Consider the following 17459-nt stretch of genomic DNA (forward strand, 5'->3'; position numbering starts at 1 on the left):
AAGATGTTCTACTGGCACAGAACAGCACAGATGTTAGGAGACATCACCCAAAGACACTGACTAGATCAGCCTGAAGCTGGGAATTAAAAGCAGTAAATGTGTACTTTTAGATGCAATTACACTTTTTAAATTGATAATTTGAAATCTGAACCTACTACCAGAAAGTCTGCAGGTGATAGATACAATGTTTTATTAACATTTGGGATTGGTTTTTGTCCCCTTCTCAGCATACTACATTGACAGGAAAACTCCAAGTGTGCTGTGGGAGCCCACAGAATTTTAGAAGACTCCTTTAGCATTTATCAAACTCTGCAGAATCACACAAGTGGGTGCTTCGGGAAATTGTGTGAATTTTAGGCACACCTAGGTGCTTCCTCAATAGTAAGCTTTAGCTACTTGTTACCAAGTAGGTTTCTGCACCATTCCAGCATTTTATGTGAAACTTTTTTTTTCAAAATGGAATTCAACAAGTGACAATGTAGATTCTACTCTAGCACAAAAATCATACAACGCTCCAATTACGTGTTGCTACACAAGATCAGTAACCAAGAAATAAACAGAGCTCTATCCCCAAGATGACCCAGGTGGAGAAACTCAGCACTAACCTCTGCCTGCACTCTGACATCAAGCACTTGGTTTCCTTAGCTGAGCAATATGCTAAGGCATCTTATTTTCATACTACTTCTTGTATTCTGTATTTAGTTTAAATGACCTTATAAACCTTGTTCTACTGATCCCAGTTTTGGTTTTCATCTACTTCAGAGTGTCATCTCAAGTCTGAATTCCCCTCCAGAAATTGTACAGGGAAATCATTTTTGCAGGCTGAGGTTCTGAAATGACATGAAAGAATTGTAGTTCCCTTCTGTGAGAACAAAGCTTTTGTTATTTTTTAAAGCTATGATTTAAAACTACCACTTCGCGATTCTACACTGTGGGTCCACACCTGTAGTTCTTGGCAGAAGAAAAACGAGAGGCCAGGATATGGAATAGATTATATTTTATTAAACCTCTCATGGTGCTTGAGTTTTGGATCAGATTCTTCAAGCTGGCACTTCCTGATACAACGTCGCATGGTGGTTTGTTTCAGGATCCAGGTAACTGCAAACAAAAAAGTTCAGAGATTTTAGCTTAAGGTTTTAGCACTGCAAATGTGAAATTGAAAGTTTATAGATATGACAATTTATCTGATAGGTTTTAATGCGAGACAGACACTAATAGCTCAAAGCATTTGTTGTAGTTCATTCAGAGATTACTTAGAGATGCCTTCAAACACAACAGCTCCCAACTGTTTAGCAAGCAGGTAACAAGCTGTTCTATCACTTGAGAAACTCAGAACAGCACTAAAAATAAATCTTTTTAGTAGCCTGCAAGTGTTAAAAAAGTTTATGCAACACCTTTCCTCTGCATCCTCTGTCACAAGCTCAGATTCAGAAGGCACACAGTGATTTGAAAGTCAGCCTGTCTCATCCTACGCAAGTGTTCTGCACCATGTATGAAACCACAGGTAGCTGAAATGTATCAAACTCCTTTAGCAGTTGAAATTCTTAAATTATCCCTAACCCCTTGTACTCATCTTCAGTAACAAAGTGTAAATAATCTTTTCTGAACTGACCTTTGTTTACAAGGATTTATACACAAACTACACAGAAGACCTTTACACATAAATTACTCGCTGAACACTGTTTTTAGTGAAGGCAGTATCCAACCAGGAGGAACACGAGCCTAAGAAAAGTCTTCTCTGTAAACAGCTGTAAACCCATTTGTCATGCTGAGTTTAAATTCTCAGGCCCCATTGTAACGAGCATTTACAGCACAGAATACAGCTGTCTGGAGTCAGGTATTTCTCCATCCAGTAGCATAATGCCAAGTTGATCATAGAATCAGATCACCAAATGGTTTGAGTTGGAAGGGACCTTAAAGATCACCAAGTTCCACCGCACTCCCTGCCACAGGGACACCTTCCACTAGACCACGTTGCTCAAAGCCCCATCCAGCCTGGCCATGAACACTGTCAGGCACAGGGCAGCCACAGCTTCTCCGGGCAGCCTGTGCCACTGCCTCACCAACCTCACAGTAAGAGCACCCCATGATGAGAGATGGAAAGTAGCCAACAGAAGACCTAGCAAAATTTACGTTGATAAAACTGCCTATGACGCCCTTTATAAGCACAATAGCACCCCTCTTGGGAACCCACTTAACACAGCTTTGTGAAGCAGATAAACCTTGTCAAGTCCCCAAGTCAAGTAACTATTTCTACAAAGATGTACAAACTGTGTCAAAATGATACAAACCTTTTAAGAGTTTTACTCATCTGCCTGCTGTACTGTTCCTTTCTCGGAGACATAGATACCATCCAAGAATTTCCTGATATCCTTGTTCTTGACTGTAGTGGCTTGCTGGATCAGGGCAGCTGCAGACAAAGCAAGAGCATGTGCACAAAGCAAGAGGTCAACACCAACTCATAGCCTTTGTCTGCTCTCCAGTATTTCAACTAATGTATGAAAGGGTCATCTGGAGAAAGGAATTACCAACCTGAAATCCTGTCAAGTCTAATGACAACAGGACACATTTCACTCCGTCTCAGCTGTAACTGAGGGCAGTGACAGTTTACTACTGCACACCTGTACAACCTGAAGAGTTTGGTGCCAAAAAGGCCATCAAGATTGACTCAAAAAATCCCAAAAGTTTCTGTGGACTTGGAGAAATTACAAAGAATAAAATTCTGAGCTACCATTTACCTCAAGGTTTAAGAAAGACATTTTGCTAAGCTGACATCTTCAGATAAAAGCAGCCACATCACTGTACCTTCCCATCCCATCTACTTTCACAAACCTGAATTGGAGACCAATTCAATGTCATTCCCTTCAAGGATCAGCTCATCTTTCTGGGCTTGAGACACTGCACAGGAAACACCTAGAGAAACGAAAATGCACAATCCATATTATTGGTAAGGGCATTAGTGCACTAAAGGAACAATATTCCTGTCCTGTCCCAGCTTAGAGCTCTAGAGAGCAGTATGCTAGGCAATAATTAGCTTCTGTGATTTTGTTAAGAGTCCCCCAAATCCCTTCCAGGGTTGCCCTCCCTCACAGAGTTTCAGAACTCAAAAGATCAGTGCAATACATGCTCTGGATTGAAATCAATTACTTGATATCTCTACTTAAATGTTACCACAACCCAGCATTAATCACCAGCACTGTATACAAGCCAGAGATCCTGCCAGCACGGCCTCACCAGCTAGGTGGTGCCATCTGCCACATGCTCATGGTCAGGAAGACAGAAGTGGAGCAACCCTATCAAAAGTCATTTAAAGAACCCCCGCCTCTGACATGCCAAGCACCACGTTTATACCAGCAACACTGCAAATACAAGAAGTAAACACTGGGACATTCAAGCATCTAACAGGAAGCTTTCATTTGTGAGGAAAATAGTACAAGTTTTTATAGTTTAAACTATTTGGTCAATAGATGTCAGCTTTTACGCCAGGATTTGCTAGCATTTTACTGCCTTTGAAGTAAAAGCTGACTTAAAAAGGATCAACTACAATAGCCAAACCCACCTCAATACCCTGCAGTAAATCAAGGCCACTGTAACTCCACACTGTATCTACCAATGTTTCTGGACAAGTCTGATGCTTTCACCTAAAACCACCCCAAAACACCATTGGTCACATTAAATATCCTTACCCATGCCTTCACCAGAAGTGGAAGTACCAAAAAAAAATAAAATGGTTATGGGAAGTCTTCCCTACAGCCTTAAGGTAACCATGTTTGTGACATGTTTTGTCTCCTCCTTTCAGAAGTTTAACAAGCTCCATCACACACCTACTCTGTCAGACATTTTGCTAGAACTGCTAGCACCAACAGGTGAGATAACAGTTTTGCACACACGCTCCCAGGCAATCAGGAAATTCAAAATACATCATCACTTGAAAGACCAAAAATACAATGTGGTGTGAAACTAATTCGTGTGCAATGCTTAAAACAGAAACACATCTAAAATTAAGCACCAACTATAAACGCTGAAGAGATCTCACAAAGATGAAAGTAAACACGGTGCTCCCTGCAACTTCTATGAGAGTAACTAGCCCTGAATTAGTTATTAGCTACTAAGTAACTGTCATTACTAAAAAGAAATTACTAAAGCATTAATAATAAATCTGAACAGTGGTAAAGGTATCATCACAAGATTACATAAATTCAGACAGGCAAGCACTGTTTCAATAGTCAATCACATCACCTGTTACCAGAAGCAGTACCCAAAGAACACAGCTGAGAAACCCCAGTTATAAACAAGAATGTGCATCTCCAGCTCTGCTCACCTGGCCTCATGCGCACTCTGCGGATGTACTTCTCTCCCAGGAAGTTCCGGATTTCCACAAGGGAGCCGTTATCCTGTATAACCACGTTGATGGGAAAGTGAGCATACACCGACCTCATCTTGTAACGAAAGCCCTGCAGTAAGAGACGTTAACAGATATTGAAACAGTACATGACCGAAAGATGACGCAGATGCATCAAGGTTACTGGAGAAATCCAACCCCAAGGTATAAGGAAAATAGTTTCCTAACAAGGGCAATACATGAAGCCCAAGAGACATTCCTGCCTTCTTCCACCCACAGAACTTGTCTGACAGCAAGTGCAAGACAACAGAAGTAAAATTAGAGAAAGCTCCATCCGGGATGCTTGGAAAAGCTCTCACTAAAGTGAGAAGCTGTTTATTGTTGTAACAAAAGTGACAGGAGTTACTCTGTTTCAAAAGAAAACCTACCAGTGTGACACCCTTTATCATGTTCTGTACATGACTGCAAATTGTGCGAACTGTTGCCAGCTCCTTTCTGTTACCCCACCACTTGTCCACACGTAGCTGGGTTAAAAAAAAAAAAAAAGCATTAACAAAGCTTTCAGCTGCACTTCAAAACTAAACCCAAAACGTTTATGTGACAAACCAGAAGTGAAAAGTTCAAATAAACTACTTAGAAAACCCCCTAACAAAGGCACAGAAGGTGTTTTTTTGACAAATCACTGAAGGCTCACCTAGCTCAGGTCTTCTAAATTCTAACCCCCAGATGCAAGAGAAACATTCCTTATTAATGGAACACGAGGAAAAAAAATCTTCAGAGCAGCTGAGACAATCTGATATCTTCAACTGAGGGATGTATTAATGAATGCTAAATTCCAAAAAATCAGTCTCCTATGTCTATCAACATTTAAACGAAACACTGTGTGTGGGCTCAGTGTTTTAATGACATACTAGATGCTTGTGAAAAAGTAGCTGAAATCAGCCACTCCTCCTCTTTTTGTGTAGTTTTTTTAAGACCACACAAAAATATCATGCAGTTATTCAGAAAACACCCTGATGAGACCTGACAATTCTGGAAGTTAAACGTGCACGTTTAGTTTTATCGAGCTAAAACTAACCCATTTATAAAACAATACATATAATGATCAACACTTTTCCAAACAACTGTCTGCAACTATGAAGAAAATCAAACAATAAATTGACTCCAACATCACAGAATTGCAAGACTCCCATGGCGCCCAAGGGGGTCCCATGAGATGAGCCTCTTTCAGAAAACAATGAAATAAGGGAAAAATTACAAGCCATACTTTGTAACTAAACATTTCAGTTTAACCTCCTACATGACCGAGGAATTAAGGAAGTGTAAAACTCTCCCTCTCTGAGCAGCAAAACGACCTATGCAGCACTCACCTTCTTGTGCTTCTTTCCCAGGAGAGACAGCTCCACATTGATGTGGTTAAAATCCCTCTTCAGGGTTCCTCTGGGGCCCTTGACGATGACTGTCCGGCCCTTCAGTGACACACTGACTGGAAAGCACAGGCAGACACGCGTTATCCGGCTGCGGAGCCAACAGCACAACACGCCTTTCGACCGCACACGCAGACGTACCTTGCTCGGGGATGTCAACTGTCTGGTTGCTGAGAATGGTCTTCATTCTGCAAAGGACAACCGCAAGATGCTGCACACCCTCAAGACAAGGCCCTTTCTCCACGTCCTTCCCGCTTCTAAGCCGCACGTACCCCGGAACGCTCAACTACTAAGAGCCCAGCCCAGGCCCCCACCCGCTGAGCCGTCACGATGCCGAGATCCGCTCCCAACACCGGCACATCCCGCCCAGGCCCCAGAGGATCGGCGGCCTCAGCGCTCAGCTATACGGCGGGGCCCAGCCCAGGTCCGGTAAAGCCGGTGGAGGACAACAGGGGAAGGCGCATCCCGGGGGCCTCCCTCCCGCAGGGCTGGGGACAGGGCGGGGCGGCTCGGCCCGGCACGGCCCCGGGAAGCTGCCTCTGCTTGGGTGGTGCGCCCGGGGGCTGCCTGCGGCCGATGGCCCCGGATGGTGTCGGATGATGCCGCCAGTCTCCCCCTTACCTCGCAGCTGGCAGCGCGGAAAGAGGCAGCGTCTGACGTCATCACGTTCTTGTAGGCGCCCCGGCCTCCTGACGCCATCACGTTAAGGTAGTCGTCCAAGAGGCAAGAGTAGCCGAAGCCCGATGAGCCGACTGAGGCTGGCAGGCGGCGTGGCGGAGCGCCGAGAGGATCGATCGGACTGGTATCTGCGGACCTCGCCATGTCGCTGCTGCCGCGGGGCCGCCGCTGCGAGGCTGCCGCCACGGTCGCCCGGCGGCTGCTGGTGGGGACCCGGGCACGGGTGAGTCAGCGGCGCGCCAGGGCTGTGTGCTCCGGGGGGACTGCTGCACGGCGGGACGACGAGCTAGCCTCCGGAGGGGGGAGAGCAGCACCCAGGACGGCGCCCCGGTGGCAAAGCGTGATGCTAATACCTTAGCTCGTCTCTTGATGCGTGCGGGCTGCCCGGCTGGGCCGTGGCAGCGGAGCTTCACCGCGGGCAGAGCCGCAAGCAGCGCTGTCACCACACCGCTGCAGGGACGTGAGGCGGCCAGAGAGCGGTTGGGCCCGGGCATACACCAAGACACTCAGCACACAGAGAGGCACTCGGAAAACTGAGCCATGATCCCGACTGCTTCTAATCCAGCTTCTGAGAACTGATTTGTGCTATGGTTCCATCAAAATCAGTTACTGACTGGGCAGTGCACAGATAATCGTCTCGACGTCTTGTTTTTGAGCTCTGAAATCTCAGATTAGTCCAAACGGTGTTATATCCAAAACCTATATAACTTAGTTTGATGTTGACAGGATGAGGGGTGATGGTTTTAAACTGAAAGAGGGGAGAGAGGCTGCATGTGCGGAAAAAGATCTTTACAATGAGGGTGGTGAGACACTGTCACAGGTTGCCCAAAGAAGTGATGGATGCACCATCCCTGGAGACATACAAGGCCAGGCTGGACAACCTGATCTAGTTGAAGATGACCCTGTTCATTGCAGGGGGGGTGGACTACATGAGCTTTGAGGGTCCCTTCCAACCCAAACTGTCCTATGATTCTCTATTTTGGAAGAGATCATGCTCAGCGTATGTTTCACATGACTTAAAAAGAGAATTATATGTTTAACTTAAAGTCAGTTGGGAAAATGCTGTGTACATTACCACCAGAAGCACAAGTGGTTACTTAGAATGTATTTCCAGTATATTTGTAATTTAATAAATCACAGTGTTGCTTCTTTCAGGTGTCTGGGAGCCATGTGTGTAACCAGTACACAACATCAGGTTCTTTGACAGAGGAAAAAAGAGAGTTTCTGCAAAGAGGACCAGACTTGCAAGACTTTGTATCTGGAGATCTGTCAGACAAGAGTGCATGGGCTGAGTATAAGGGCAACTTAAAGCGTCAGAAAGGAGAAAGGTAACTGTGATTTTAAACAAGTGTAGTTGCTTCCATGCATTGTCTTGCATGTTTACTATTTGCTGCAAAATGTGTGTTACTGCATATTGTCACAGTGGCTTGCAAATGTCATGATTTTTCAAGAAAGAACAAACATGTTATTAACTTCAAATGCATAACAAAACATGGTATTTTCTCACTTGAGTGCCTGTGCTGTGGCCTATATTAAATTACAAATATACATCAGTAGGTATGTGTACCCTACTTGGTGCTGAAAAAATATTATTGATGCAGTAAAACAAAAAATGAAGACTAAATTGAAAAATCATAGAATCACAGAATGGTTTGTGTTGAAAGGAACCTTAATCACCTAGTTCCAGCCCCCTTGCCATGGGCACGGACACCTTCCACTAGACCAGGTAGACTTTGATGGCTGCATTAATTCTTGCAGTCTCCAGTGTGGCACTGTTAAATCCCACCAGTACAGGTGACAGTTTTAAACCTTCCGATGACAACAAACTCTTACTCTTGAATGTTGGGAAGATGATCGATATGGAAGAGAGAAAGCTGTTACGACCATGCATGATGTTAATATTGGGGTTTGAGGTGCGTCAGTGTTTAAGGAACCTTTCCTAGTTGGGATCTGTAACAAATGAAAGTGGATCTATGAAATTAAAGGAAGCTTACCATGTAAATACTTTATTAATCTGTATGTTTCCATGATGTTATTCAGGCTGCGACTCCCTCCATGGCTGAAAACAGAGATTCCCATGGGAAAGAACTACAATAAACTAAAGAATACCTTGAGAAGTTTAAATCTCCATACGGTAAATTTAGTGCCAACCAAGTTTTCATGCAGAAATAAGGAATTCTTTAGAGATACAAAATTATTTCCATGTGGAGGACAGGTAGAAATGATGTTTTGCATGATCTTCAAGACTGAAACCAAGCCCAGTGCTGATCCTTTTTTCTGGCTGTGAATTTTACCCATAAAGGATGAAGACAGATCTGTAGAGTATTTAGTGGTTTTCCTCCTATGGTTTAAATACTATTGTTTACTATTTGCATCACCAGAGGAATCACATGATTCTATGTGTGACTGGTTTTAGTAGAAACACGTGCAATTTCAGAGTTACAGACATACTTTGTATAAAAAGAAATTCTGGAAATTTATTTCATTCAATATACCTTATAGATGCTAAAAAATGGTGGGTATAAAATGTATAGAGAGCTTTTTTCCTTTTTTTTCAGAGTAAGATCAATGTTAATGACAATCTGTGATAATTAATAAGGCAGTGATGTGGTGGAGGAGTTTTCGGGGTTGTGAAGTAGAGGAAAAGAATGATAATGGATGTCGTGAAACTCTTCCTGTCTCTTTTACTGACTTTTTAAAGAACAACATGTAACTCTGTTAATCTCCACATTTATCACAGAAGGAATTATGTTTTCTTTGTAAGCTACTATTGAAATTGGTTGATAACATAATAATAATTTTCAATAATAATACAGAAAAAAGACAGGTGCTTTACTGTCTTTTACCTTTAGGTATGTGAAGAAGCACGTTGTCCCAACATTGGTGAATGCTGGGGAGGTGGAGAATACGCTACAGCTACAGCTACTATTATGGTAAGTCATTAACCATTTCTTAAGTATTCTATTAATGTTTGGGCTGTTGTAGCATATTGTTGGATCTCTACTGTAGTGGAGCAGCGTTATAACAAGAAATTTAGAGTAAAGCACTGACCTAGTTGTTTTGCTTAGTACTGGTTTCTGTTCCTCATCTGAACAGCAGTGATGTGTACAGTATAAAGGTAGGAACGTCTTTCCCATTTCAGCTGATGGGTGACACATGCACTAGAGGTTGCAGATTTTGTTCAGTGAAGACAGCAAAAAATCCACCTCCCCTGGATCCGGAGGAGCCTTACAACACAGCAAAGGCCATAGCTGAGTGGGGCTTGGACTATGTTGTCTTGACGTCTGTGGACAGGGACGGTTAGTATCTTGTCTCTCATCTCTTCAGTCTAAGCTCACATATGCGTTACATGGGGTAAACACAGACCTCACTAAACATCATTCAGCACTATTTTTAAGGATTGCTGTTGTAAAGGAGTCAACAGTGCTGAAACTTTGGAAAGTTTCTACATATTCTTATCATTTCTTTATGTCTGGAAAAATATAACAGAAGTTATATTGTTATTAAACATCAAGAATATTTAGAATATACTAATTTTTTTTTTCAAAATACATACCTATACACTGTGTTCTGTTACTTGATTAGCAAAAAACACACGACCCACATTCATATACAATACCATTCCAGAACTTCCTTCCAAAAACTAAACCCGGAATACATTACACAAAACAAATCTGACAGCTGTCTTTTTCTAACATTGTAGTAGCCATATAAGAATGCAAAACCATTATAAAGGCTGTTCAGGGTGGTGGTATGTCTAACAGTTTCTTAGTGGCTTATGACAGAAGAACAATAGTATATATATATATATATATATATATATATATATTTAATTTTTTGTAGAACTGTTTATCAGACCAAAACCATAAATAGATAAAGCCATTCTGTGCTCAGTGAAACCTAAAGACAGGTTCATTGGGAGTAAACATTTAATGGCTGCCCTAGACGACCACAGTTTGACTTTGTGCAGAGCAAGGCTTCGTAGAATATCCATTGTAAGCCTTTGGCAAAAGAGGTGAGAGAAGACTGGGGTTTGAATTCTTCATTATTCTGCATTTAAATGTGAATCTGTAGTTTTGGTGGGTTTGCTAATAAGTGAATACATTTCGTGAACAGAAAGGTTAACTGAATAATTGAAATGCTTCTAGATATGCCTGACGGTGGAGCAGAACACTTTGCAAAGACTGTCTCTCATCTGAAAGAAAGGTATATCATTAATCTCTTACTGTCATTGTTAAACATTAGAATGTGGTACTGCATATAGGCCAGAACTGCCTTTAGCTGGATTATTCCAGGGGCCATGCAAATACAGAAGTCTGCCTTTAGTCTGTCTGTGACCCCTTTTTTTGTTTGGTGGTTGGGGTTTTTTTGGTTTTGGTTTGGTTTGGGTTTGGTTTGTTTTTTTTTCCTGTTTTTCATCTTTCTTATATAATGCCCACAGAGTATTTTGAATTTAGATACAATTCCAATTTAGCCCAGGCTTCTTTAAAGCTAAGCACTGGATTATTTGTCTGAAGAGGCAGCTGGTTTACCAGGAAATGAGCACATACTTTTGGGGTGTGTTCACTCTTGAAGCTTGGGGCTCAGAGTGGATTTAGGTAACAGTGACACACATGACAGAAGTCAGGTTTCTCTGCCAGCAGTGGTCAGTGCTTTGTATTTCCCCACAGTATCTGTTTCTGTGATTGTACCTCCCTGCTCTCCTTGTTTGTCAGCCTTCACTCTGAATCCATGGGTGCCCTGTACCCCAGTTCATAGCACACTTATCTACCAGCAGATTTAATTCATATGAGCTCATTTCAGTCCTTTTCCAGTATATCCTGGGAGTCAAAAGGCTCCTGCAGTCTTCCCACCTGTCTTTTTGAGCTGACATCTGGCTCCTGGACACAGATGAGACGCTAGGGCAATAACGCTGTGTTTTACCCCGGTAGGCAGGATTATAGCTTTTCTGTATATTGGAGCTCTGATATTTAAGCTGAAGTTAACCCACAACAAAGGCACATGAAAAAACGCTTATAATTAGTGAATGTGCTCATTAAAGAGACTTGGAATCGCTTTTATGCTTATTATTTGGCTTACTTTCTATTTCAGCTGACACAGTAAAATCAGGAACTAAACACATGATGCTTTGTGTGAATTGTAGTACAAGTATTCGCAGAATTAACTTCCCTTACTACCTGTGCTGATCAGAGCATCATTTACATTTGGGTTTTTGCTGTGTTGAGATTTTTAACAGTGATGCAGACCCCCCAGGTGTGTGCTTGTTTTGGCTCTGCTTTCCAGGAATTCAAAGATCCTGGTAGAATGCCTCACTCCCGATTTTCGGGGGGATCTGCAGGCTGTGGAGAAGGTAGCGCTGTCGGGGCTGGACGTGTACGCACACAACGTGGAGACGGTGCCGGCGTTACAGAGGTGAGCAGCGGCAGTGTCTAGAAGCGCGAGCAGACGCGGTGCTTTGTGGCAGACCCGTGTGTGAAGGGGGCAGGCGGGGCCATGTATCCATAACGGCGTTAAGGCCGCACTGAGCTGCGGCTGCCTTCCCGGCCGAGGCGGGACGGGACGGGACGGGACAGGCCGCGGCCCAAACCCTGAGGCGCGGGGGGAAATGGCGCGGGGGACGGACGCCGCCAGCCGGGCCCGCTCCCAGGCTGCCCCGCGCGCCGCCGCCGTGCCCGCCGCCCGCAGGCAGAGGGCGCCCGCGCCGCGCCCGGCCCTGGGGCGGTCCTCGGGCAGTGTCGCGGTCCCGTGCTGTGTCGCGCTGTGTCGTGTGTCGTGCCGTGCCGTGCCGTGCCGTGTCCCCCCCCGCGCCGGCTCCGCGCTGCGCTGGGGGAGCCGCGCCTCGGCTCTCCTGCCTCCTCACCGGCGCCCCTCGGTGTGGGTACTTACACTGGGGGTCAAACCGCACAGCGGCACCCTCCAAGTTGCCGCTGTCAGTTCGTAGAAGGTAGCAGGACGCTCCTCTCCGCACCTCTAACTTCTGTGACCCTTTTCCCCTCTCGCGCTGACATTGCGAAAAGGAAGGTCCGTGATCCCCGAGCCAGCTTTGAGCAGTCCGTACGTGTGCTGAAGCATGCCAAAGAGGTCCAGCCCCGCGTCATCACTAAAACCTCCATTATGCTGGGGCTAGGTGAGACAGATGAACAAGTGTATTCCACAATGAAATGTAAGTTGGTGTTGAAACACATGCCAGAATTCACAAGTGTGAGTTTTATTGTGCTGGAAAACAATTGTAAGCATCTTTGCCTCAACATGAAAAGCAGTTTGTTGGTGCAGGAGACGTGTTCTTAGCTTTACTACGGAAAAATACCCCACAGGTTTCATGACTATGTGAATACTGAAGTTTCATGTTTAGTGACTTTTGTTAAGAAAAATGGAACTTCTGAAATGTTTTGCCTTCATATGGCTTTCAGATGCAATTTAACAGGTAGATCCAGCTTGACTCGATTTCAGTGGAAATTATAACTTGTTTTGTGTGACTGTATTGACATTCTTATCTTTGCAATACTTAAATAATGGGCTTGCAACATAGTTGCCTTATTGTGCATTCTGTTTATAAACAGCAGGCCTGATTGTTTAAAGTCATTTGTTTCATCTTAGCACAAAACTGGTTATTATCCTTGGAGTTGTAGCATGTTCTTATGTTTCCATGTAAATGTATTTTTAAGAGGAGAAAATTTCACAGCGGTAACTGAATGCAATGTGCTTGTAAGAAGAAGCAGTTTATAAATCCTCTGGTATTTCTCCCCTATCCTGGAAGAATAGGGGATCCAGTATTTTGTGTACAACCCATACTTGGAATGCAGTGATAGCATCTAGTTTTTCTGCAGCTGTCCCAAAATACAGACCATAAAATTATAGTTCCTGATTTTTCCTTTCTTCCTGCCTAGTATTTCCTAGCCACAAGAATATGACATTTCAGATTCAGTGCCATTTGTTTTCAGGCTACATTTATGGCTGTATTTGGAGACAAACTCATATCTGCACCATTCATTCAGTTATTCTGGTTTTGTTCCCCCTCCATCCTCTGGGTATGGGTTAAAGAACATGTAAATGTGCTGAGATTGAACCAGTTGCTTTACAGAACTGTATAAATCTAAACAGAGATGCCAGGGCAACAGTGAGTATAATCCTGTGATCAAAACACTGTCTTTTTCTTCCTGTTTGATGTGGGGCAACCACTCCAAGTAGCCAGAAAATAAATGGAGATGTCTGTGCAAAATCTCACTCCTCAGCTATCTCTTTGTTCACAATACCCCTCTAGCTGCAGTGAACATGACTGTTCAGGCAAGCTGACTATCAAGAGGCTGGATTTCCCTCTGTAAGCAGACTACCTGAAGACATGTGCTGTAGTATATACTCAAATTTTAGCAGGCAAAGTTTGAGATTCTGCAGGCATCAAACTAATGTACAAGTTAGTAAAACAAGTGTGTAAAACTGGCTAAAGATGTTGGTGATGTCCCCTGATTTATAGCTCTTTAGAACTGTCCGTATCTTTGTGGCATCAGGTCTCTTGAAACAGTGTAGAAGTGCCAACTGTATGTGCATGCATCCACTTTTTTGTGAAATGAAGGCTGTGACCTAGAGACACAATGCGAATCAGTAAGATAAAGAAAAGACGAGAGCATGTCACCTCTGCAGTGAGTGCAGCACAACACTGTTCTCTCTGGCTTTTGACTGGGAAGCTCAGGTCTTGCAGCAGCATCAGGGTTAAGTATGCAGCTGCTGCTCATCAAGGCTGCAGGTTCCCTTCACTGCAGAGCAGAATGTAACCCCTGCAGGCTGCTGCAGCCTGACCTTTGTTCACACTTGGAAGGAGGCTGTTTTCTAATTGCTGACAGGCTCTTGTGATCCTTCTGCCACTAACAGGGAATTCTTTTTCCAGTGTTGCGGGAAGCAGATGTGGATTGTTTGACCCTAGGACAGTACATGCAACCAACAAAACGTCACTTAAAGGTAAAAATGCCTTTAATTTCCAGACAGTGTTATGGCCTGCACCGTGCACACTCCTCCTTCTAAGCTGAGGGTTGGTATGCATCCTTAACCTTAACTGCCCTTGTTTAACCTGATCTTCATTTATTATGGATGCCTCACTAAAAATTACCTCAGCCATCTAATCTCTTCCATCTTCTGCAGACTGCCCACTGCTACTTTCTGCTCTTAGCTGGGCAGATAGCTGGAGTTGAGGCATGATTCTGGAAAATAAGAGTTTCAGTGTATGTCTCAAATGTAATGGCAGGCTCCCCTTCACAATCTCGTAGGCTCTCCCTTAGTGGTCCTGCTTGAGCTAGGGAAATGACCATTTTCTCCTTCTGTCCTCTGTCTGGAGCTTGTGTCTCTGTTCAGGTACTGTTTCAATGAAACATCTGTCAGTGAAGAGATTTGTAGGACTACTGTGCTTCTTTTACTTGGACAGAAAAAGGTTTGCTCAAAAGGACTGCTCAAAAACAGAGTGAAGAAAATGATAAAGCAACAACTAGAAATGAAACATTATAAACTTTTCAGCTAAATTTGAAAAGCAAAAAAAAAAGCATTCTGCTGGTAGAAAGCAGAGAAAATTCAGTTTGTGGCTTGACTGCCAAAGTTCTGGAGTGTAAGATTTTGAACTTGCCATGTAACTGTGTTTAATTTCACTGCGTGCTAGCTGTAGCCATGTCCTTGCATTCATACCTGATCAAAATGAATTCTTTTCAATCAGGTTGAGGAGTACATAACTCCTGAAAAATTTAAGTACTGGGAAAAAATAGGAAATGACCTTGGATTCCATTACACTGCTAGCGGGCCGTTAGTGCGCTCCTCCTACAAAGCAGGTAATTACTGAGAAGCATGAGATCCTTTAGCACATAGCATTTTATTCTATGAAGTTGAAATGGGGAAGTACTATGTGCAAAGCTCACCTTTTTTTTTATTATTATTTACACTTCCTGTCTTCCATAGGTCACCTGCATGCATCAGTATGACACTGACTGGTAGCTGTACAATTGCTGCTGCTTAAGTTAGTTTTGTTGCAAACCACAGTTTGTGCTATAATTGATGTGTGAGGCAGGATAAAGAGTACCAGTTTGCAAGTTTTCCTTTATACTCTGCCTCTTGGATGCTTCAGGTTTTAATGGGGCCCTTTGCTGTTTGTGATGTGTTGCTCTAAGCAGAATTTATTCACAGTGCTTAGAAATAATTAGACATGCTTATGGCAGTACCTTTCTGACAAAGCACTGGGTGTTAAGTAACAGCTGATACTAATGGAATTGCTATGTAGGTCCAACATCCTGCTTCTCCCTAAGAAGAGTGGAGAAGACTCATCTGGGGCACCCTTACTTCTCAGACAGCTTGAATGCCAGCTCAAACATGAACTTATAGCAGGTTTCACTATAAGTTGCTGATACTTTATGAAATTGGAATTAATTTTTAATGGATTCAATTTGCCACTGCCTGTTGGAAAACAGGAAACAGCAGAGACACTTCATCAAATTAAGGACAAGGAAAACCAGCATTTAGAGGTGGAGGGGTTAGTTGTTGGGTTATAGGTTTTGGTTTGGGGTTCTTTTTTACATCCCTGCTATATGTATTGAAAGTGCTGTTGTATAGAACTGAGTTACTATAAAATACTGATAAGAATAATTACATTGTAGAATAGAATACTTACAAAAAATGTGTATTGTTTTATTTCATTGAAATACCTACAAATCATTGGTGCTTTTTTGCCTTTTTAATAGGTGAATTCTTCTTGAAGAACTTGGTAGAAAAAAGAAAGACAAAAGCTATTTGAAAGTACGAATGAACCCATTTAAAGCAGCCAGTTTCGAGTATCCTCTTTTCAGCACGTAATTATGCTCCGTTCCAGAAATGCAGAAGACCAGATGGTGGATGCATGAATAAACTTACTATCTTTCCAGAACACACTTCTCTCACCAAAGCACTTCACATTATTTTATCTCATTCCTTCTGGCAAGGCTACAGCTACATAGTACTTGTAGTGTTCAGCAGAAGGTCAGAAGATAGAACTGTGTGATAGGAGGGTGACTGATTTTACAAGAGTGATGGAAATGAGGTGGAAGAAATGTAAGCTGCAAAAAAATAGTATCCAATTTAAGTAAACAGGCTTGATACCACCATCAGAATTGCTGCTGTTTATACTTGTGAAGGTGCTAATAGTAATGTGAAAGGTACTGGTATTTTGGTGTATCTTACCATTAGGTAACACGAGCTTGTAAGGGCTCTGGGAACTAGAGGAGTTCTAAAGAAAGCTTGTGTGCATGACAAAGGACCAGATTAGGGCTGTTTGAGCTACCCTGAGAAGGTGTGTAATAGACCTTCAAGAGATGGTATCTCTTATCTGCATCTTAAGAAAATGAGATGTACCATTCTCATAGCTAATAAGAAAAGCACTGTTCAGGTGCTTGTATGCCCTAAAAGCATGAGCCTTGGTAAACACAAGGCATCAAGTTGAAAGAAAGCAACATCCCTCTGTGGCAAGACAATTAACCTTGTGTAGATACCATAGAATTGAAACCACATGGAAACTTGAGTTGCCATAACAGCATAAACATAGCCACCCCTAGCTTGGGTGCGTGACCATAACAGACTCCACTGAGTTGCACAGGTGCTGCTTTGGTATGGGTCTGCAGGACTGCTGCTATTCTGTACCATGCTTCTGCTCCATAGGTATTGTTTGTCATTAAAGGAGAGTTAAAAACCCAGCCTGAGGGTGTGGTGGTGTGTTTGATGGGTCTGGTGACCTGCCCCCTTGAGATGCAGTCTGGCTGTTAAAAGCTGAACTGTGTCATGGATGAACCGTGAAACCTGCTAAGCTCAAGCAGAAGTAAAACCATGGCTCATGGTATAGTAGCAGCTGTAAACTCTTCTCTACACACTCATGATAGTTCAAAGTGCATCTCTGCCTAATAATTCTAAGTTGTTTGCTATGGCCATGAGATACCATTTTGAACTGAGTTCAGCTCTATCTTCATGAAGTTATTTGGGAAACATGCCAGCAATTTGCTGTCTGGCCCCAAACT

At 43.1% G+C, this 17459-nt stretch overlaps 2 protein-coding genes across 4 annotated transcripts; one reads left to right on the forward strand and one right to left on the reverse strand.

Moving 5' to 3' along the window:
• Positions 1 to 982: 982 nt before the first annotated feature.
• On the reverse strand, positions 983 to 6069 carry RPL9 (ribosomal protein L9). Its single transcript, XM_061379698.1, has 7 exons — positions 5911 to 6069; positions 5713 to 5828; positions 4771 to 4866; positions 4322 to 4454; positions 2833 to 2913; positions 2292 to 2410; positions 983 to 1098 (listed from the first exon to the last, which is right to left on the reverse strand). Exons 1-6 carry the CDS (start codon positions 5954 to 5956, stop codon positions 2304 to 2306), a joined length of 579 nt encoding a protein of 192 aa, XP_061235682.1. The 5' UTR covers positions 5957 to 6069; the 3' UTR covers positions 983 to 1098; positions 2292 to 2303.
• Positions 6070 to 6497: 428 nt separating this feature from the next.
• On the forward strand, positions 6498 to 17141 carry LIAS (lipoic acid synthetase). Of its 3 annotated transcripts, XM_061379689.1 has the most exons (11): positions 6521 to 6670; positions 7603 to 7775; positions 8488 to 8581; positions 9300 to 9380; positions 9590 to 9746; positions 10596 to 10653; positions 11731 to 11859; positions 12465 to 12610; positions 14330 to 14400; positions 15143 to 15254; positions 16158 to 17141. In XM_061379689.1, the coding sequence occupies exons 1-11, from the start codon at positions 6590 to 6592 to the stop codon at positions 16208 to 16210; spliced, it is 1155 nt and encodes a 384-aa protein (XP_061235673.1). In that variant the 5' UTR covers positions 6521 to 6589; the 3' UTR covers positions 16211 to 17141. The 3 variants fall into 3 exon arrangements, 2 of the variants coding, with proteins under 2 accessions (XP_061235674.1, XP_061235673.1); XM_061379690.1 differs by lacking the exon at positions 7603 to 7775 and having other exon boundaries at positions 6498 to 6670; XR_009729471.1 differs by lacking the exon at positions 12465 to 12610 and having other exon boundaries at positions 16158 to 16236.
• The last annotated feature ends 318 nt before the right edge of the window (positions 17142 to 17459 follow it).

This window comes from Neopsephotus bourkii, unplaced genomic scaffold (assembly GCF_033783945.1).
Source record: "Neopsephotus bourkii isolate Nb327-2 ecotype Australia unplaced genomic scaffold, CSIRO-AGI_Nbou_v1 NB_1780, whole genome shotgun sequence".
NCBI classification, from domain to species: Eukaryota; Metazoa; Chordata; class Aves; order Psittaciformes; family Psittacidae; genus Neopsephotus; species Neopsephotus bourkii.